The 21,488-nt window shown below is 48.0% G+C and overlaps 1 protein-coding gene across 2 annotated transcripts in view; it reads right to left on the bottom strand.

The window, feature by feature from the left end:
- Positions 1 to 21,488, bottom strand: part of CENPC (centromere protein C) — a 526,811-nt gene that overhangs the window by 390,208 nt on the left and 115,115 nt on the right. For both annotated transcript variants that reach the window (XM_029600814.1, XM_029600824.1), the window contains one exon: positions 11,615 to 11,818. In XM_029600814.1, coding sequence (XP_029456674.1) covers positions 11,615 to 11,818 — 204 coding nt within the window. The remainder of the gene's footprint in view (positions 1 to 11,614; positions 11,819 to 21,488) is intronic.

Raw genomic sequence — 21,488 nt, 5'->3', positions numbered from 1 at the left:
GAAATTCCTGTCAGGAATCTCTTCAGAGCTCCTAGACCGCGAGGCTACTGCTGCACGGAAAAAAGAAGACTGAAAGGGGACCCCTGCTGGCTGCAGGGTTAGTGCCATGCTGGGCAAAGTTCTGGAAACTATGACAGAAGTTTTCCATGATTGGGCTCCATCCTGATGATGTCACCCATATATAAGGACTACCATCCTGCTTGTCCTGTGAGAAATGGAATATCAGCCCATATTTTCTTGAGACATGTGCACTGGAACCACAGCCCTGACTGAGGAGCCCTTGACAATGTACACTCCACTTCCAGCCTCTTCTGCGGAGAGTGGCAAGGAGACAATATAAACATGTCCCGAGGAACACTGTGAAACTCCAGTGCATATCCATCTTGTATTGCCTCCAAGACCCACTGGTCTGACGTGATTACAACCCACCTCTGATTTAAAAAATAAATAAATAAATAAATAAAGAGGCAGCCCCCATTTCCCTTTCCCGGGGGTGGGTCTGTACACCTTCATTGGAGGCTTGGGAGGTTCCACTACCCGAGACTGCACTCCACCTGGGTTGTCTGGATGAAAGGACTGAGACCTACCAAAAAGTCAAGTCTTCTATAAGGTCACAAACACTTGGATCCTCTAGCACGACCTCTCATGCCAAATGAGCGAGGCATCTGCTTTTTATCCTTCGGCAACTGAGGAATTGGGAACTCACCCCACTTATTGGCCATTTTCTCCAACTCGCTCCCAAACAACAGTTATCCTTTAAAGGGAAACTTCGTAAGGTTAGCCTTGGAGGTCGCATCGGCCAACCAATTTCTCAGCCATAAATGACACTGGGCCACTATTAGCAAAGTCACCTCTCTGGCTGACGTGCGACCAAGTCGCAGCCCACATCTGCAAAAAAGGCAGCTGCTGGCTCCAAAGCTTCCTGGTAATTTATTTATTTATTTTGAATTTTTATATACCGATATTCCTATAAAGAATATAGATCACACCGGTTTACAATGGAACAGAACTTTCGCTGGGAGGCGATACATTAAACAATGAACATTAGCAATTGCAACATTCAGAAAAACATTTGGAAACAAGGAACCATAACAAACCGAGAACAAAAACAAAAAATAAAAATAAAATTGTGGTATAATAATAATAAAATAGATAAATAAATAAAATAAATAAACTACTTTATTTAAAACTAGGATGGATCCTCGAGGGACTGTGAAAGAAGATAGCTCAGTAAGTCCAATAACTGTTAGCATAGGTCTTGGAGTCATGTTCTAGGACCTGCATCAAAGAGAACTTGGGTTTTTCAGGGAAAGTTTGATTGAACAGCAAAGTTTTTAAGTCTTTCTTGAAGGTTAGGAGAACAATGTTCTTGACGGAGGTCAGGAGGGAGAGTGTTCCAAAGAGTCGGCCCAGATGTAGATAACGCTCTTTTGCTTAGAGAAGATTTAGTAGGGGGGGGGCATGCAGAGAGCCTTTGTAAGCTCTTCTGATTGGTCTTTCAGAGGTGTGAACACGGAATTGATGGCTCAGTTTGAGAGGGGCGATGTTATGAATGTCTTTATGTATCATCATGAGTACTTTGAACGAAATCCTGGCTTTGATTGGTAACCAGTGCAGAGACTGCAGTATGGGAGAGATATGCTCTCTTTTGTTTGAGTTGGTAAGTATTCTCGCCGCGGCATTCTGTACCATCTGCAGTGGTTTTATTGTTATTGCAGGAGGAGGACCATGCAAGAGGGAGTTGCATAGTCTAATTTAGTAAGGATAATGGACTGCAGCACTAGTCGGAAATCTCGAAAGTGAAGGAGAGGTTTAAGTTTTTTTTAATACTTGTAATTTAAAGAAACATTCTTGGTAGTGTTTGGACAAATGATTTAAGATTGAATTGGTTGTCTAGTTGAACTCCTAGATCTCTGACATAGGGGGAGTGGTTAATATCAGTTGTGAGTGATTGTGTTGCATTTAGGGAGTTGAAGAGAACTTTGTTTTCATCAGATGAAATAATGAGAATCTCTGTCTTATTTGTATTGAGGATCAAGTAAGACTGGTAAGTAGATTGTTAATTGATTGCAGACAGGTGTTCCAGTGGGACCAGGTTTTTGTGAAGAGAGTCTGTGATAGGGAGAAGAATCTGGACATCATCGGCATAAAGGTAATAAGTTAATTTTAAGTTGGAGAGTAATTGGCAGAGAGGGAGCAGGTAGATATTAAACAGTGTTAGGGGAAAGGCTGAACCTTGCTGGACTCCTAGGTGGTGATCTGATGGGGTGAGAAACCTTATTGTTAATCTTTCACCTTGTAAAATCTATTGTCCAGGAAGGATTTGAACCAACTGTGAGACACTCCTTTGATACCAATGTCAGTTAGACGCTGAAGAAGAATGGAATGATTCACCGTATCAAATGCTGCAGATAAGTCCAGTAATACTAGTAGGTACAGCTATTTCCTCTCAAGGTTTAGGAGAATGGTATCCGCTAGTGATGTTAAAAGGGACTCAGTATTTCGAGTTTTGCGAAATCCAAACTGGAAGGGGAAAGGATGTTGTTTCTCCTCCAAGTATTCAGAAAGTTGTTTATTTACTATTTTCTCCATAATTTTGGAAATCAGTGGTAAGTTAGCTATAGGTCGGAAATTTGCAGGATCGGATGTTGGAAGGTTCGGTTTTTTTAGTAGTGGTTTGACTATAGCTAGTTTAATTTTGTCAGGTACCTTCCCTTGTATCAAAGAGCAATTAATTATGTCTGCTAAAGCTTTTGAAATAGTGTTCGGGATGGAGAGCAGGAGGTTTGAGGGTATTACGTCCAGTGGGTGAGAAGAAGGTTTGAGCTTCCTGAGGATGTTTTCGATTTCCAGGGAGGAGGAAGTTTCGAAAGCTTCTAGTGTGGAGTTTCGATTATGAGAAAAGGGTAGAGATGGGTGGGTACCTACGTTGGACATGGTAAGTGGCTTTATGAGGTTTACTATTTTTCTCTCAAAGAAGATAGCCAGCTCTGTGGCTTTGTTGAGTGCTAGGACATCTGGAATGGTAGGAGGGGAAGGTTTAGTGAGTGATGAGACATAAGAGAATAAGGCTTTGGAATCGAAGAAGAAATGGTGGAGACGAAGTCTTTCTTAGCTCTAAGAATGGCGTTCCTGTTGGTATTCAGCAGTGATTTGTAGGCCGATAGATTCGATGTTGATGAGTTCTTGCGCCAACTGTGCTCTTTGCTCCGTAGCTCTTGTTTGAGGGCCTTTAGATTTGGGGTGAACCATGGTTTCCTGTTATCCTGATGTGGGTGTAGTGATCTGGTAACGGTTGGACAAACTTGTTCTGCCACTTTGTTAGTTATCTTGAGCCAGGAGGAAGTCGTGGTGAAGGCATCTGAAAGATCAAGTCGAGCTAGATCCTTTGCAAGCAAATTACTTAGATCGTCTGTGGGACAAGTTTTCCTGAACTGAATAGTGGTTTTAGGGAAGACAGGCTGGGGGTGATCTTTAATAGAGATGTGAATCGGAACCAGAATCGGTTCGGATTTCAGTTCCGATTCACATCTCTAATCTTTAATTTGTAGCTTTGATGAAATGACCTGATGGTCTGACCAAGGGACTGCAGAACATATTGGGCTGGTTGCAGAAATAATGCCTTCGTTTTATGAAAATAAGGTCCAGTGTATGTATTTATTTATTTATTTTTAATTTTTATATACCGAAGTTCTTGCATCGGATACAAATCACTCCGGTTTACATAAAACAGTGAGATGCCCAAACGGAAGGGGGCTTTACATATAACTATAAGACAACGGGCTTTACATTATAACTATAAAACTATAAACACTATAAAAACAACGTACAACTGGAACATGGTATAGAGATAGTAACAAGAGAAGGAAAAACTTTTGATATCAATATCATATTACAGTGATAAATAACAGTGGTATGGTAGATTTGAAAATAAACTGAAATAAATAAAGGTTAAAAGTAATGCATTAAAACAGTGTAAATGCGAAAGTAATAAGCGCGGTATATACAAAAAGAATATTATCTTAATGGGGGCACATGTGGAAGCGTTGATTTGATTGGTAACTCTGTTGTAAATTACGCGAGAATGCGAGCATCTAGGCTACGTTAAGTGTCTGGGTAGGGCTTGGCGGAAGAGCCAGGTTTTTTAGGGTTTTTTTGAACACCTGATGACTGGGTTCAAGTCTTAGATCTGGGGGGAGTGTGTTCCACTGGTGGGGGCCTGCTGAAGATAGTGCTCTTTTCCTTAGTAGTGTTTTTTGCAGGTGGGGCATAAAGTGTGCCTTTGTAGGCGCTTCTGATGGGTCTGGTGGATGGATGATGGTTGCAGTTGTGTGCTAGTCTGATGGGGGCGAGTTGGTTAGTTGCTTTGTGAACCATAGTGAGAACTTTGTAGAGGATCCTAAATTTTATAGGAAGCCAGTGAAGGTTACGGAGGATTGGAGTAATATGTTCTCTTTTGTTGGTGTTTGTAAGGATTCTGTCGGGCCACGTTCTGTACCATCTGTAGAGGTTTAATCGAATTTGTGGGTAGCCCGAGTAGAAGGGAGTTACAGTAATCTAGCTTGGTGAAAGTATGATTGGATTGGAGTACTAGCCTGAAGTCATTGAAGTGTAGGAGGGGTTTTAGCTTTCTGAGGACTTGTAATTTGTAAAAGCAGTCCTTTGTGGTAGTGTTTATGAACTTTTTAAGGTTTAGGTTGTTGTCAAGCCAAGCTCCTAGGTCCCTGACGTCGGGGGAGAAATTGATGTTTGAGTTTGCTGGTTGAGAGGAGCTTGATGCGGTGGTGGGGGGGTCATGGGAATGATTGATCCATTTCCGTTTTGCTGGCATTCAAAACTAAGTTGAGACTGGAGAGTAGGTCTTTAATTGGCTGAAGGCAGTCATTCCAAAAGGTAATGGTTTTTTGCAGGATTCTGTGATCGGGATCAGGATTGTATGTCATCCGCATAGAGGGTAATGGGTAAGCTTCAGATTTGCGAGTAGGTGGCAGAGAGGGAGGAGGTATATATTGAAAAGGGTGGGTGACAGTGAAGATCCTTGAGGGACTCCTTGGTCTGTGGAGATGGGATGAGATTCCTTGTTGTTAATCCTGACTTTATAGAATCTATTGTTCAGGAAGGACCGAAAATCAACTGAGCGCTGAGCCTTTGATGCCTATGTTGGCTAGTTGGTCTATAAGTAAAGTGTGTTTTTACCGTATCGAAAGCTGCCGACAAATCTAAGAGAACCAGCAGGTAGGATTGTTTTTTTCTCCAGGTTTATGAGGATGGAGTCCGTGAGTGATAGTAGAAGAGATTCAGTGTTTAGGGATTTGCAAAAGCCGTACTGAGCCGGAGAAGAGAAGAATGTTATGTACTTCGAGGTATTCTGACAGTTGCTTGTTGACAATTTTTTCCATCAATTTGGCAATGAGAGGTAAGTTGCAATTGGACGGAAGTTGGCTGGGTCCGATGGGGAGGCGTTAGGTTTTTTTAAGTAGAGGTTTGAGGATTGCCAATTTTAATTGGTTGGGTACTAAACCTTGAGATAGAGATGTATTGATAATTTCGGAAATAGGTTTAGAGATAGTGTTCGGAGATAGCGATAAGCAAGTTTGTCGGTAATGGGTCTGAAGGGTGGGAGGATGGTTTGATTTTTTTGAGGGTATTTTCAATCTCCAAAGAAGAGGTGGGTTTCAAATGACTCGAGGACTGGCATTTTGTTGAGGCAGGGTTGTGAGGTGGTGTATTGGAGGGCTGTTGTTGGGTGTGAGAGAATCGGTTAAGGTTGGAGATTTTTGTCTTAAAGTAGTTGGCGAGTTCGTTGGCTTTGTTGAGTGCTTGGTGGTCTGAGATGGTGGGGGGAGATGGTTTGGTAAGAGAGGAGACATAGGAAAATAGTGCCTTGAATTGAAAATGAAGTGTGGATTTTTTTTTGCATAGAAATCTTTCTTGTTCTCAGGATGGCGTTCCTGTAAGTGTTGAGTAGGGATTTGTAGATGTCATGTGTCGAGGAGGTTGGGTTTTTTCTCCAGCTTTGTTCTTTATTTCTTAGTGATTGCTTAAGTGATTTAAGTTCTGGGGTAAACCACGGTTTTCTGTTGTCCAATGTGGGTTGTATGGTTTTGGATGAAGTTGGGCAGATTTGATCTGCAATTTTATTAGTGAGCTTGATCCAAGTGGAGGTTGCAAGTGGTTGCGTCTGTGAGGTCTAGTTGGTTTAGCGCTTTGGATATCTTTTCGTTGAGTAGGTCTAGAGAGCATGGTTTCCTGAAGTGGATGGTCGAATTGGTGGGGACTTGAGGTGGTGATTTTGATCTTAAGGGTCGTGTAGATAACCTGGTGGTCTGACCAGGGAACTGGAGAGCAGGGTGGGAGTGGAATGGATGGTTAAAGCTATCGTTAATGAAGATGAGGTCCAATGTGTGGCCTGCTTTGTGGGTAGGGCTGTTAACAATTTGCGTGAAACCTAAATGACTAAGTGATGAGAGGACTGTTACACAGTTGATGGATTGTGGAGAAGTGTCTACATGAAGGTTAAAGTCACCTAGGATTATTGCGGGTTTGTCGGCGTTGATGTGTTTGGTTATCAGCTCAATCAAAGGAGAGGGATCTGAATCTAATGTTCCTGGTGGGGCGTAGATGAGGGCTAATTGAAGATGATCAGATTTGAAGAGCGAGAACTCTAATTTGGTGGTGGAGTTAACAACAACCAGGGTTATGCCTAGACCTTTTTTTGCTGCCAAGAGGAGCCCTCCACCTCTTTTTTTAGGTCTGGGGACTGAGAAGAGATCGTATGATTGCGTAGGAAGCTGGTTTGTGAGCACAGTGTCTGTATTTTTTAACCAGGTTTCTGTGATAGCACAGATGTCGGGGTTGACTTCTATGAGATAGTCATTGAGGATATGTGTTTTTTTGGAGAGCGATTGAGCGTTGAATAGAGTTAGAGTAAACAGAGAGAGACCTAAGAGTTGAGTAATTGGCGATATCATTATTGGTATAAGCCTTTGTTGTCGTGCAACGTGATGGTGTTCAGGTTGAGTATGCATTCTGTGTTTGTTCCAGATTGTAGGTATGGAGCAAAGGTGCATCTTTGTAGTAAAGTTGATAGAAGATATGTTGTGAAAGGGTAGTGATGCTGTGATGAATGCTGTAGTTGCTGGGATGACTGCAGGAGTTGCTGGGATGACTGCAGGAGTTGCTGGGATGAGTGCTAGAATTGCTGGGAGGAATGCTGATGGGAGGAATGCTGATGTTGCTGGGATGAAGAGTGCTTAATTTAGATGAGGGTGGACTACCGGACGGTGTTGGTGAGTGTGGCTTTTGCGATCTGGTGCGCACAAAGGGCGCACAAAGGGGCAGGCCCCTTTGTCGCGCTCCTTAGGCGCGCGACGCCTGTAGCCGTTTCAGCCCTTTAAAGGGCTCTGGGGAGGCGTCTGGGCTTCCGGGGAGGGCTTACCGGTTCCCTTCCTTGCTGTTTGCACTTCCTTCTGCCTCCGCAGTTAAAACTGCTTTTTTATTTTTTTTTTCTTTGCTTTGCGATTGCCTCGGGGGCCTCGTGAGAGGCTAGTTGCAGGTCCACCTCCCCTGGCCCCGATAGGCCGACGCCGATCGCACGGGGAGGGCCGACCCTGGCCGAGGGGGGACGAGAGGGGGCGAGCAGGACAGCTGCTCAGGAGGGTAAAGGGAGTGCCTGTAGCCCTTTCAGCCCTTTAAAGGGCTCTGGGGAGGCGTCTGGGCTTCCAGGGAGGGCTTACCGGTTCCCTTCCTTGCTGTTTGCACTTTCTTCTGCCTCCGCAGTTAAAAAAAAAAAATAAAAAAGCAGTTTTATGACCTGCTTTGTGCGTAGGGCTTGTAACAATTTGTCTAAAGCCCAGGTGACTAAGTGTAGAAAGTAGGATTTCACAGTTAGGGGAAAGCGGTGAGGCATCCACGTGAAGATTAAAATCTCCCATCAAGATGGATGGTTTATCTAAGTTGAAATGTTTGGTTGTCCATTCGATCAATGGAGAGGGGTCAGATTCAAGAATGCCTGGGGGTGCATAGATGAGGCCAAGTTGGAGATGACCTGATTTGAAAAGGGATAGTTCGATGTTGTTAGTTGTGGTAGATAGGTGCAAAGAGAGGTTAAGACCTTTTTTTTGCGGCTAGCAGTAGTCCTCCTCCTCTTTTTTTATGTCTTGGAATTGAATGGATATCGTATAGTTGATTGGGGAGCTGATTCAGAAGAACCGTATCCGTTGGTTTCAACCACGTCTCTGTAACTGCACAGATGTCTGGTTTAGAGTTTAAGAGGTAATCGTTGAGTAGGTGGGGTTTTTTGGAGATGGATTGAGCATTCAATAGAGGAAGCGTAAAGAGCGAGAGTCCAAGGAGTTGAGTGACTGGAGCAATCATGATTGGGATTAGTCTTTGTTGCCGGAGGCTTATAGCTCGAGGCCTGTTGAATCTCCGACTATAGGAAATAGGTATAGTAAAATGTGCGCATAATGAGAAGGAACGATGAGATGTAAAGGAGTAAGAAGTAAGATGTAAGATGCTGGGGGTGATGAATGAGATGCAGGGTAAGGTGGTCTCGCAGGGCCTGGTTTCAGTGACACTATATAGGATTTGCCCCGACTGATGATAAATGAATTGTTAGCACAGTCGAGGAGGTAGGTCCAGACGATGGAGTGGAACTTGAATGGGGGCGAGGTATCCTAATAGCTAAAACGTTGACCGAGGAGGATTGAAGGTGACAAAGTTGCCAAGGTGGTAGAGCGGCAGAGAGAAGTAACAGGGCTGCACTCCGGTGCTGCACGAAGGGGCGCACAAAGTTGCGCCCCTTCGGCGCCGAAGTGGATTGAAATTTAAAGTTCTGCCAGTCCTCTTCTGATTGGCTGCCTTGCAGCCATCTGATGATTGGCCTGTTTTCGGTGGGGGCGGCCTTCAGCCGGGAGAGGAAATCGGGCCTGGAGCGGAGCCTAGACTGGTCGCGGTGTCGACGGCGGCCCCGTCCGGGTAAGAGAAGAGAAAAAGGCCTTACCCCGATGGGACGCCGGCGCCGATTGTGCAGGCCTTACTTCTGGAGCGGCAGCAGCAGCTTTAAAGGTAAGCCGGCAGAGAAAGAGATTCACTCCAGATTCATCAATCTCTTGAGAGAGAAGTAAACTGGACAGAGCCACCAGTGAACAACAAGAAGCTATCTGCAAGGTCATTGCCACTGCTTGCTTAAGGATGTCCTCAATCCTATCACTCACATTCTTCAAAGCTGCTCCTCCCTCCACTGGGATAGTAATCCGCTTGAAGACGGCAACACGAAAGCGTCCACTTTCGAAAAACGTAACCACTCTCTTGTGACTGGATCCAGGAGGTACCAGCCTTCCAAGATTCGACCCCCTTTGAAATTAGCCTCCGGGGCACACCACTCAAGATCAATCAAGTCTTGAATGGCTTCCATAACAAGGAAAAAAACAAGATGCTTTACGCAAAGAAATCAAAATGGGATTTTTCTTTGGCTCAGACATGGAATCAGCCCCAGGTACTCCCAGCATCTTTAATGTCTTTAATGAGAAGTAAGAGCCAGTAACTCACCTCTGAAAGAACCACAATATAGTCCTATATGGTTCCAGACCCAGAGGAATATCCCCATTCTCCAGAGAGTAAGGATCAGCCTCATGATCCGTGCCATCCAGATCCCTATCAGGAAGACCAGCTGCCGATCCATGTGTATTTCGGCACTTAACAGCAGTACCAGGCATGTGGGAAGTCACCACCTGCGACTGACCTGGCAAGATTGGTCGGGGGCTGAGGACTGCGCCTGAAGAAAGGATTGCAATCCTTGAAAAAATTCCACCCAAGAAAAGGCAGAAGGATCCATGGCAAAACTCGAAGGCACCTGTCCTGTGCTCACTGATCTACCTTCCCCTGCTGCTGAACCAGTTAAGAGAGTTCCAAGGTCAGGCAAACTTTCTGCCATATCTGTACCCAGGCCTTCATTAGGCTGGGAAGAACCAAGCTTAGTAAAAATCAGATGAAGGTAATGCTCCCTGAGCCTCTAAGCAATGCTGGCATAACTTAGAAGGAATGCCTGGCTGAGATGCCCAAATATGACAGGCAGCACAGAGGGAAAGGCGCTTAAGTTTCATAGCTATAGGTGCCGGTCTGTCAGTACGATTAACCAGCGACTGAAGGATTTGCGTCCAGCTGAGTTCATGCTATAAAATATAAGCGTCCAAAATGTAGGCATGCAACCCTGTGCTTGATGACCACCACAAAAAAGGAAAAAAAAAAAAAAAAAAAAAAAAAAAGATTGAGCACCCTCAATGCAGCTCAGATTGTGGGCACAGATAAGCATGTGCCTAACGGAGACACCGCTACCACCTGGACACCCAAGCAGATGTCCAAGTAAGCATCCAAAAACTGGACACACAATCTGCACGCACTGATGGCCCTGAAGAGGGCAGCCTGACAGACAGGAAAAGGTGCAAAAACGCCGCAGGCCTACCACGCAGCACACAGAGAAAAGCCTAAGAGCAAGGCCTAGCCCAAAAGGGCTGCTCAACCCACCCAGGTTCTTAACCTCCCCCTCAGGGGCAGGAACAAATGTCAGATCAGCACACAAAGCATGGAGGAAGCCCTATACAAATTTTTTGTTTTAATTAAGCTTTTCCTGAGCTCAGCCCGTTCCAGCTGAGTACAGAGATGGTCTCCAGCTGCAGGGGGAGAGAGCATATACAGTCACAGCCATGCTCTGCTTCCTGCACTATGCCTTTCACCTGTTTCAACAGCTAAGTCCAAGGTGGCTGAAAAACAAGCTACAGAATCAAGAAACTTATCTGAGGGACCACGGAAATCGCCTCAGGAATTCTCAACTGGGGGGAGGAAACAGTTGGTATCACCACAGGAGGGTGCAGCTCATTGAATTTTCTTTTATCTCCTTCTAAAACTTGAAGCAATCTCCAGTGGGGAGATGCATGTCCACAATCTGCTGGAGACAGAATACTGGCAGGCTGTCACTGCAGAGGTATATATACTGCAATGTCAGCTTTGCTCCTTCTCCATCTGCTGGCAGAGGTGCATAACCCACTCGTTCTGAATTCATCTGTCTGGACACTAAGAAAACACATTCAGATCACTTCATAAACTGAATTGCTAAATTATAAGTCTGACAATCTAATACAAGTCAAGACAATGGTTTTTTATGTTTACTGGTTAATGAGATATAAAACTGTAGACCAGAATTACATTTCGATTAAAAAAAATACAACGAGGTTTAAATCTTGCTGGTTAGGACACAGTCCAATTGGTTTTATGCAATCAAGGACAGGATAACAGCCGCCCATATTACACAGGTTCTCAATATCAGCCAAAAAGCCATGAAGGAGTTTCATTCAATTCATGTACCTGTGCTTACATCTGATTGACAAAAAGGTCAAAAGAACTTTGGTGGTTTCCCCCTTTAAATTTAATTCATTCTGATACTATGTCAGTATCATTACAGTTTCCTGATAATCTTCAAGTCTGGTACCAATATCCTTTAAAAGAACATTCAATTTGTATTACTTTACCCATGTACAAAATCAGTACAGTTCCATTTAAATAGACAGCCTTACAAATTTGCTGCTTATCACAAGAAATGCTTTAGAAAAGTTACCTATTTTGTATTTTTCCTGCTCTTTCCAGATGTAACATGGGTGAGAAAGATTTGCTAACTTTTTCCTCAGAAAGCAGCTCAAGATTTTTAGGCACTTTCATTAGGTTTACTGAAGACGTCCTACGTTCTTTGTTTCCTTTGTATTTTCCACTCTTTACGACATCTGCTTTACCAAAAGGAATTTCTTGGGCATCAAAATCTAACCTACATATGAAAAAAAGAACAAAGCTTTCATATATAAAAGATACAATTTTAAAAAGGACACATAGCTGATAAAAGCAGAATTGAAAAACTGCTAACATTTGTTCAAAAACAAGTGAGGTGATCAAGTTTGCCAATGACACAAAATTAGAGAACTTTGCAAAACTAGGAATGCAAATGGCAAAATAAATTTAATGTAGACTAGTGCAAAGTGATGCATTTAGGGACAAGTAACCCAAATTACAGCTACAAAATGCAAGGTTTCACATTAGGAGTCACCACTCAGGAAAAGGATCTAGGTATCATTGTTGAAAATACATTGAAAGCTTCTGTTCAGTGTGCAGCAGCAGTCAAGAAAGCAAATAGAATGCTGGGAATTATTAGGAAAGGAATGGAAAATAAAACAGAATATCATAATGCATCTGTATCGCTCCATGGTGCAACCTCATATTGAGTATTGTGTTCAGTTATGGTCACCACATCTCAAGAAAGAAATAGCAGAATTAAAAAAGAAACAGTGAAGGGTGACCAAAATGTTAAAGGGGATGGAAAAATTCCCCTATGAAGAAAAGCTATAGAGGCTAGGACTCGTCAACTTGAGAAGAGACGGTTGAGGGAAGAAATAAGAAAATTATTACTTACCTGCTAATTTTCGTTCCTCTAGTACCATGGATCAGTCCAGACCGTGGGTTATGTCCCCAATCCAGCAGATGGAGTCAGCCAAAGCTTCGAGGGGGCGTCACCGTAAGTACTACTACCCCCTCTGCAGGAGTTCAGTATCGAGTATATCAAAGTCCGAGTAAACAAACAAACCCCCGTATTGGATCAAGTTTAAAAGGAACGGCAACAATAAGCCGCATAACTAAGGAACGAACTGTAACCCTCCCACCAACGGGTAGGAGAACATGAGTACAGCGTGCCAACCCAAAAGAAACTGCGAAAACAGTGAAAACTGAGACATCGTGAAAAACAGGAAAACACTATCATCCAGAGCAGACAGCTGAGCAGAATTATAACCCAAATGCGGTGGGCGTCTGGACTGATCCATGGTACTACAGGAACGAAAATTAGCAGGTAAGTAATAATTTTCTTTTCCCTGTACGTACCTGGATCAGTCCAGACCGTGGGATGTACCCAAGCTTCCCTAAATCGGGTGGGGTCCTGCGAGGCCTGCTCGGAGAACCTGTTCGCCAAAATGTCCAGAGACAGAAGAGGCGAGGTGTAGGCGATAGTGCCTCGAGAACGTATGTAGCAACTTCCAGGTGGCCGCACGACAGATTTCCTGTGGGGAGACCGAGCGAGTCTCCGTCCAGGAAGCCGCCTGAGAACGCGTAGAATGCGCTCTGATACCGGGCGGGGAGTCCGCCCCGCCCCAATGTAAGAAGCGGCAATGCTGGCCTTCAGCCATCTGGCCACGGTCGTCTTCGAGGCCTGGGAACCCTTCCGAGGACCGAACCAAAGTACGAAGAGATGGTCGGAAGTCCGGAAATCATTCGTAGCCTCCAGATAGAGACGCAGAGTGCGCTTGACATCCAGGAGTCGGAGAGCCCTCGGTTCAGACGACGAGAAAGACGGCAGTTCCACCGTCTGATTCACATGGAACGCAGACACCACCTTCGGGAGGAAGGCAGGAACAGTGCGAAGCGAAACTCCGGAGTCGGAGAAGCGGAGATAAGGCTCTCTACACGACAGGGCCTGCAGTTCCGAGATGCGTCGAACGGAGCAAATGGCCACCAGAAACACAGTCTTGAGAGTGAGGTCCTTAATCGTCGCATTACGCAATGGTTCGAACGGGGGCTCCGACATGGAACGGAGCACGAGGTTGAGACTCCAAGAGGGACAAGGGTCCCGGATCGGAGGCCGCATATGCTTGACACCCTTGAGGAAACGCATGATGTCCGGGTGCTGAAGCAAAGAGCCCCCATCGCGCAGGAGCGAACCAAGGGCGGCCACCTGAACCCGTAGTGAATTATAGGCGAGCCCCTAGTCCACCCCCGCCTGTAGAAACTGAAGGATCTGAGGAACAGAAGCCTTGGCGGGTCTCGTGTTCTGGCCGGTACACCACAGTTCGGAAACCTTCCAGACCCGAACGTAGGTCGCCGACGTCGAAAGTCTTTCTGGAACGCAAGAGCGTTGACACTACCGCCTCCTGGTAACCTCGGCGGGGGAGGCGGTGCCTCTCAAAAGCCAGGCCGCAAGACAGAAGAGTTCGGCCTGATCGAAAAATACCGGGCCCTGGTGCAGGAGGCGGGGGAGATGTCCCAGCCAGACGGGTCCGTCGATCACCAGTTGGAGAAGGTCCGCAAACCAGGGTCTCCGTGGCCATTCTGGCGCGACGAAGATCACGAGTCCCCGATGAGCTTCTATTCTGCGGAGTAGTCTTCCCACAGAGGCCATGGAGGGAAAGCATATAGAAGAAGATGGTCCGGCCACGGGAGCACCAGAGCATCTACTTCCCTCCGCTCCTCGCTCTCTTCGACGACTGAAGAAACGGGGAGCCTTTGCGTTTTGTGCGGACGCCATCAGATCCATGTGAGGGATTCCCCACCGGTGGACAAGCAGCTGCATCGCCTCGTCGGAGAGAGACCATTCTCCGGGATCCAGAAGCTGGCAACTGAGGAAATCCGCCTGGACGTTGTCCACGCCCGCGATGTGCGAAGCCGCCAGGCGGACCAGATGTCGTTCCGCCCACTGCATCAAGCATGGCTGCCTCGAGCGCGACCTGCGGACTGCGAGTGCCGCCCTGTCGGTTGATATAGGCCACCGTGGTAGCGTTGTCCGATAGGATCCGAACCTCCCGATTCCGTAGGAGTGGCAGGAAGTGGAGCAGCGCTAGTCTGACCGCTCTGGTCTCCAGTCGGTTGACGGACCACTTCGCCTCTTCCGCGGACCACGTCCCCTGCACGGCGCTGCGTTCGCAGACTGCCCCCCAGCCCGCGAGACTGGCATTGGTGGTTACCACCACCCACTGTGGGAGATCGAGGGACACGCCACGAGCCAGATTCTCCGGATCCAGCCACCAGCTCAGGCTGTTCCTGGCAAACTGCGGCAGGGGGAGGAGCACCTGGTAGTCCTGCGAAAGCGGTTTCCAGCGGGATAGGAGCGCTCTTTGTAGGGGCCGGAGGTGCGTGAATGCCCACGGGACCATGTCGATGGTGAAGCCCATCACCCCCAGGAGCTCCTGGCCACCGCAGCCTGTCCAAGGATGAAAGACTTCGCTCGTATGAGCCAATCGTCCAGGTAAGGATGGACTAAAATACCCTCCTTCCGGAGGGCGGCCGCCACGACTACCATGATCTTGGTGAAGGTGCGCGTGGTGCCGTCGCCAATCCGAACGGGAGCGCTACAAACTGGAAGTGTTGGTCCAGAATCTTGAACCGGAGAAGACTATGATGCTCCCGACGGATAGGGATGTGAAAGTAGGCCTCCGTCAGGTCCAAGGAGGCCAGGAACTCCCCCCGATGCACTGCCGCAATCACCGAGCGCAGTGTTTCCATCCGGAACCGAACCACCCGAGGGATTTGTTGACTTCCTTTAGGTCCAGGATGGTCTGTGGGATCCGTCCTTCTTCGGAACCACGAAGTAGATGGAATAATGGCCCAAGCCCACCTCTCCGGAGGGCACGGGCGCAATGGCGCCTATCTCCCGAAGCCGGTCCAGTGTCAACTGCACCGCCCTTCGCTTGAAGGCCGATCCGCAGGGGGAGAAGATGAACCGTCCCTTCGGAGCGCGGACAAACTCCAACGCGTAGCCGTGTTCTATGGTATCCAGGACCCACTGGTCCGAGGTGATCCGCGCCCACTCCTCGTAGAAGAACGCCAGCCGCCCCCCGATCCTGGGACGGTGGAGTGGGCGAGCCGAACATCATTGGGAGGACTTAGGAGAGGGCTGTCCCGCTCCGGAGGCGGGACGCGCGGGCCCTGCGCCCGCGAAAGGAGCGTGACCAGGGCTGTGACCTGGGGCGGAGGGCGGAGGGCCTGGAGGCCGCCGGTCTGTAGCTCCTGTAGCGCCATTGCGCCCTGGCCCTGGTTCGTGAAGACGAGAATGCCCTGGAGGGCCGGTACCTGTCCTCCGGCAGACGATGGACCGCGTTCTCCCCCAGGGACTTGATGAGCTGGTCCAAATCTTCCCCGAACAGGAACTTACCCCTGAAGGGCAGGGAGCCCAGGCTCGACTTGGAGGACGTATCCGCCGCCCAGTTGCGGAGCCATAGAAGTCGGCGTGCCGCCACTACCGAGACCATAGATCAAGCCAGGACCCGAAACAGGTCGTAGGAGGCATCAGCCCCATACGCCACCGCAGCTTCCAGCCGATCTGCCTGGGCGGCCTCCTCGGCCGGCAGGACCTGAGAGGTGAGAAGCTGTTGCACCCAGAGAAGACTCGCCCTCTGCGCTAGCGAACTGCACATCACCGCCCGCATCCCCAGCGCGGAGACCTCGAAGACCCGCTAGAGGAAAACTTCCAACTTGCGATCCTGCGTATCACGTAAGGCTGCACACCCACCCGTCACTGGTATGGTCGTCCTCTTCGTGACCGCCGACACCGGGGAGTCCACCTTCGGTACCCTGATAAGATCCAGAAAATCCTCCGGCAGCGGATACAGCTTTTCCATGGCACGACTGACCTTTAGGGAAGCCTCCGGAGCATCCCATTCCCTAGTGAGAAGCTGCAGGAACGACTCGTGGATGGGAAACGCCCGAGCCCTCGGGCGAAGGGCTGCCAGTTCCGGATCACCTTTCTTAGCCGAAGTGACGACAGCGGGCGCTACGGGAGCTGGCGGATCCGGTGGCGGATCGAGGTCTAACTCCTGGATAATTAGCGGGATAAGCTCCTCCAGCTCTTCCCTCTGGAAGAGACGTAGCGTGCACGGATCGTCCCCCTCAGCTGTGGAGTCCCCTTGAGCCAAGTCCCCCAGGTCCGGCCCAGGGGACGCTGGGCCTGGCCCCACTCCCCCGGAGCCCACAGGAATCCGGTTGCGGGCGGGAGGTTGGGGGGCCCCCACTCCCGCCGGGACGGGGGGGGCCTGAGGAGGAGGCGAGGGCCGTGGTACCTTGGCAGGGGGCGGTCCCGCGGGAGCGTCTAGGCCCTGCAAATATGCTGTGTGCATGAGAAGTATAAACTCCGGGGAAAACCCCGGCCTACCCGAGGGAGCCCCGGAGGGGGGGGACTCCGTGGGACCCCTGTCCGACAGGTCCGTTTCCGGCAACAAGCTCGGGGGGGAAACCTCGGGGGAGTCCCTGTCCTCCCGCGCTGCCTGAGTCCCCTCAGGGCGCAGGGAATGTAAGATGGCCGCCGTTCCCGCCAGGAATGGGGGAGGGGCCGGCCCACACCGCCCGGGCAAACCTGCCAAAAATGAAAATTCGCCCCGGGACTGCGACGTGCCTTCCCCCCCGGGGAGGCACCGAGCACAGATCCCCTCGCGCAAAATGCGCGATCCCTGTTCGCCGCAGGCCGAGCAACGCGACGGCCGTGGCATCGGGAGCGCTGCCTAAAAAAAGAACAGGCAGGGAGAAGAAAAATTCAAGAAAAAGCCTCGGGGGGGGGGGGGGGCCGCGAGGAGAAGTGCCGGTGCGGGGGGGCCCCGAGTGGCCTGCACTGCCCGCCAACTGAAAACGGCACCGCGGGGAGGCCTTCCTGGCCTCACAACCCTCCGACGAAGAGTTCCCTGCTCCCTGCTGCAGCCCACGAGGAGCTGGCAAAATGGCCGCGGGAGAGGGAGAAAAACGCGGGGAGGCCGGTCCCACCGGCAGCCGCGATCAAAACAAGCTGCAAAGGAAAATACAGCAAACATACAACTTACCCCGGTTCACCATCGACAGACTAGCGCCGGGAGGGAGGGAGAGAGAGAGAGAGAGAGAGAGAGAGACAGCACCAAAAGGAAGCCACGCCTCTCCAATTAAACTTACTATTTTTTTATTTTTTTTAAATGAACAAACTTGATCCAAACAAACTAAAGATAGAAAACAGAGAAGAAAAACCCCATCAGGGGAACAAGTGGTTACAGGTAATCGGGAGCAAGCCCAGATTCCCCTACTCGCATCTGCTGGAGTCAGAAGATACTGAACTCCTGCAGAGGGGGTAGTAGTACTTATGGTGCGCCCCCTCGAAGCTTTGGCTGACTCCATCTGCTGGATTGGGGACATAACCCACGGTCTGGACTGATCCAGGTACGTACAGGGAAGATAGAGGTTTCTAAATGAGTGGAATGGAACAAGTAAATGTTAATCACTTGTTTACTCTTTCAAAAAGTACAAAGACCAGGGGACACAATGAAGTTACTGGGCAATACATTTAAAAGTAATTAAAACATTTTTTCTCTCCTAACAACACAATTAAGCTCTGAAATTCTTTGCCAGAGGATGTGATGAAAGTTATTGGTTATAGCTACATTTAAAAAAGGTTTGGACAAGTTCCTGGAGGAAAAGTAAATTAACAATTAAGGGAGAAAGCAGAAATCTACTGCTTATTCTTGGGATAAGCAACTTAGAATCCACCTACCCCTTGGGATCCTGCCAGGTTCTTGTGACATAGCTTGGACACAGCTGGAAACAGGATACTGGACTTGATGGATGCTTGATCTGACCCAATATGGTAAGCCTTATATTATGTTCTTATGTTCTATAAAACTAGAACCGCTGGCAAAGACATTTACCTAGATCTGAGACATACATGTTTTATTGCAACTATGTTTTAGGCTCTAATTGAAATTAAAAAAAAGTGTATTTATGTAAAAATTGATGCACTGCATTAAGCACAGAAAATTCTGCTTTTTGTCTATTTCAAAGTTTTGGTGGAACTGTCACAGACAGCCACCCAGGATAGGCTAACACCCTACATCAGCACAAAAATATGCAAGTTTGTGTTTGACTCTATATCTGAAAAAATAAATAAAATACATAAGAACATAAGAAAATGCCATACTGGGTCAGACCAAGGGTCCATCAAGCCCAGCATCCTGTTTCCAACAGTGGCCAATCCAGGCCATAAGAACCTGGCAAGTACCCAAAAATTAAGTCTATTCCATGTTACCACTGCTAATGGCAGTGGCTATTCTCTAAGGGGTAGATTTTCAAAGTGATACGCGCGTACCCCCTGAAAACCTACCCCAAACCCCCCCTGCACGTGCCGAGCCTATTTTGCATAGGCTCGGCAGCGCGCACAAGCCCCGTGACCCGCGTAAGTCCTGGGGCTTGCATGGAGGGGCGTGTCGGGGCGTGTCAGGAGTGATGCGACATTTCGGGGGCGTGTCATGAGTGACGCGTTTCGGGGGTGTGACCAACCCATCATCAGAATGGGAAGAGCCCAGCTTAGCAAAATCCAAAAGGGTATCTGCCGTCATCGCAGAGGCTCAGCCTCCTGCACCCACTGCCTTTCAACTGAAATAGCAGCTAACTCCACGCTAGGAAACCCAGCTACCGGACCAAGACACACCTCTGAGGACCACAGAAATCACCTCAGGAATTCTCAAGTGGGGGAGGGACCTTTAGGTATCACCGCAGGAGAGCGGGGCTCTCTTTTCCTTAATTTAGAATTTCACATTTCTCCTTCCAAAAAGCTCGAAGCAATCCCCATAGGGAGATGCACGTTTACCATCTGCTGGAGACTGAGAATACTGACAGGCTGGGGTCACTGCAGGGCTATATATGCTGTGATGTCAGCATGCTCCTATCTCCATCTGCTGGCAGGAGAGCATGAACCTACTGGTCCTGAATCCATTTGTCTACACACTAGGAAAATGGAAGTTGCCCTGCTTGAAACCTTTCCTCCCCAAGTAGCAAAAGTTGCTTCCTCCTTGCTTCCACTCTTCTCGTATGTGGGACAAATACCAACAGCCACCCCAATGGAGGACAAGTTGCTGATAGGACAGCAGGAGTCTTCAGTGCTTAAAATGTACTGATCCCTCACCCTATGCAGTAACATACCTTCACCATGCTTACTGCCTCTTCCCCTGCCCCACCCCCACAGAAGAAATGCTGCAGAGGCAAATGAAAAGTTTACTTAATCGCACTGCCCACTAGTCTTCAGTCAGCCTCTCACCTAGACTGAATGTCTGCAAAGCCTCTGCCATACAAACTGCCAGAGAATCATTCTGCCACTGCAACCCCCCCCTCCCCCCCCAAAAAAAAAGTCCTCCACATGCACTGAAAATTGAAGTTTTGCAGAAGTAGGCAGCCTCAGTGAAAGGAAGTAGCTGCTCTATTTCTTTCCCCCAACCCCACCCCAAGGCTGCTCCAGCACTAACAAAAGGAGTAGAGGCCAGAGATAGTAGAATGTCAGGACTCAAACAGAGCCCAAGGACACCAAGGGAGCCCACCAACAGGATTGTTCACTCAGGAACTATCCTGACAGTACAACAGACAAGCTATTCAATTAGAACAAACCAGAACCTTGCTGCCTTAGGTGCCCAGGACCTCATTACCATCAGCAGATTCAGCCCAGAGACTCATTTCCTGGGCGCAACACTGAAACCTTCTCAGAGCATAGGCCAAATACCTTGGGAGCCTAAATGTCCTGCTGTAGTAGTCAGTACTTGTCCTACCATCTGCTGGAGACAGCATACTGGTAGATTTCTGGGCCATTCTAATATTAATAGTAGTGATGAGGTCACTGGAAAAGTTGGGTTCTGCCTTCATCTGCTGGCAGGGTAGTATAAACCAATGTTTCTGGACTGCTCTAGCATAACTGTTAGCCTTCTGCAAGGGGTTGGTACGTTTATTCTCTAGGGTGGAGGGGGGCAGTCTTGTTTTCATCATTTTGTGGGATGACAGACTGGATCCTTCAAGCTTCTTGCCCCTTGCATAAGGGAGCCTAATAGTACTTTTTTTCTAAAATCAAGAGGTTGTCTTATAGATTTTAGAAATTTTGCATCTCACTCAGCGTGCAGGACTCTATCCAAACACAGCAGAGGTGATAATGGTGACCAGGCCATGTCTTGCAAGAGGAGAAAAGAATGCCATCCTGTACTCAAATCTGCTGCTCAAAAGAATCCATACTTATCCAGCACATCAAGGAGGAAATGTAATTAGCAGAAATAAGCAATAGATCCCAGCAACCAAGAACTACTGTGTAGAAAGGAAGACGCTTAACATCCATCGCAAGGGAAAACCCCTAAATCCAGCAAGGGATCTACAGAAAATACCAATGGAGTGATCAAGGGAGGTTCAGATGTCCAGATTTATTGCTCAAAGTGTATAATGGATACCATACCAAAGAGATGTACCAGATGCCAAATTATATTTATTGAAGAAATGTCTCAGTAAAGTATGTTCAAACAGCACAATAGTGTGAGGACTAAAGGGATTAAAGGACTCACAATGCCTTAGGTCCTGAAGCAGAAGTCACCCCTTATCCCCTGTCAATTGAGAGCCAAGCCTGGAGTACAGTTAGGACTCAAAAAAACACCACTATAGTGGACACTCTCAGCAAAGACGTACCCAAGACCGGGTCTACACAGCATATCTTGTTGCCAAATATTCAGCCCTAAACAACCATTGACATGAGTGAAATTGTGCAAAATAAATATATGCTTGCAAGAGACCAATGATCTAAACTGAGAGCAGCAAAGCCAAGTCACAAAATGAAAACCCTGCACGATCTGCAATTTCACCAATCTGAACCTGCAGTACTGGATGGCACACTTCCGATATTCAGACTTGTGAAAGGTGGAGCGGAA

This window comes from Rhinatrema bivittatum, chromosome 1, assembly GCF_901001135.1.
Source record: "Rhinatrema bivittatum chromosome 1, aRhiBiv1.1, whole genome shotgun sequence".
Taxonomy (NCBI): domain Eukaryota; kingdom Metazoa; phylum Chordata; class Amphibia; order Gymnophiona; family Rhinatrematidae; genus Rhinatrema; species Rhinatrema bivittatum.
The sequence above is the reverse complement of the archived record's forward strand: the minus strand, read 5'-3'. Positions and strand labels throughout refer to the sequence as shown.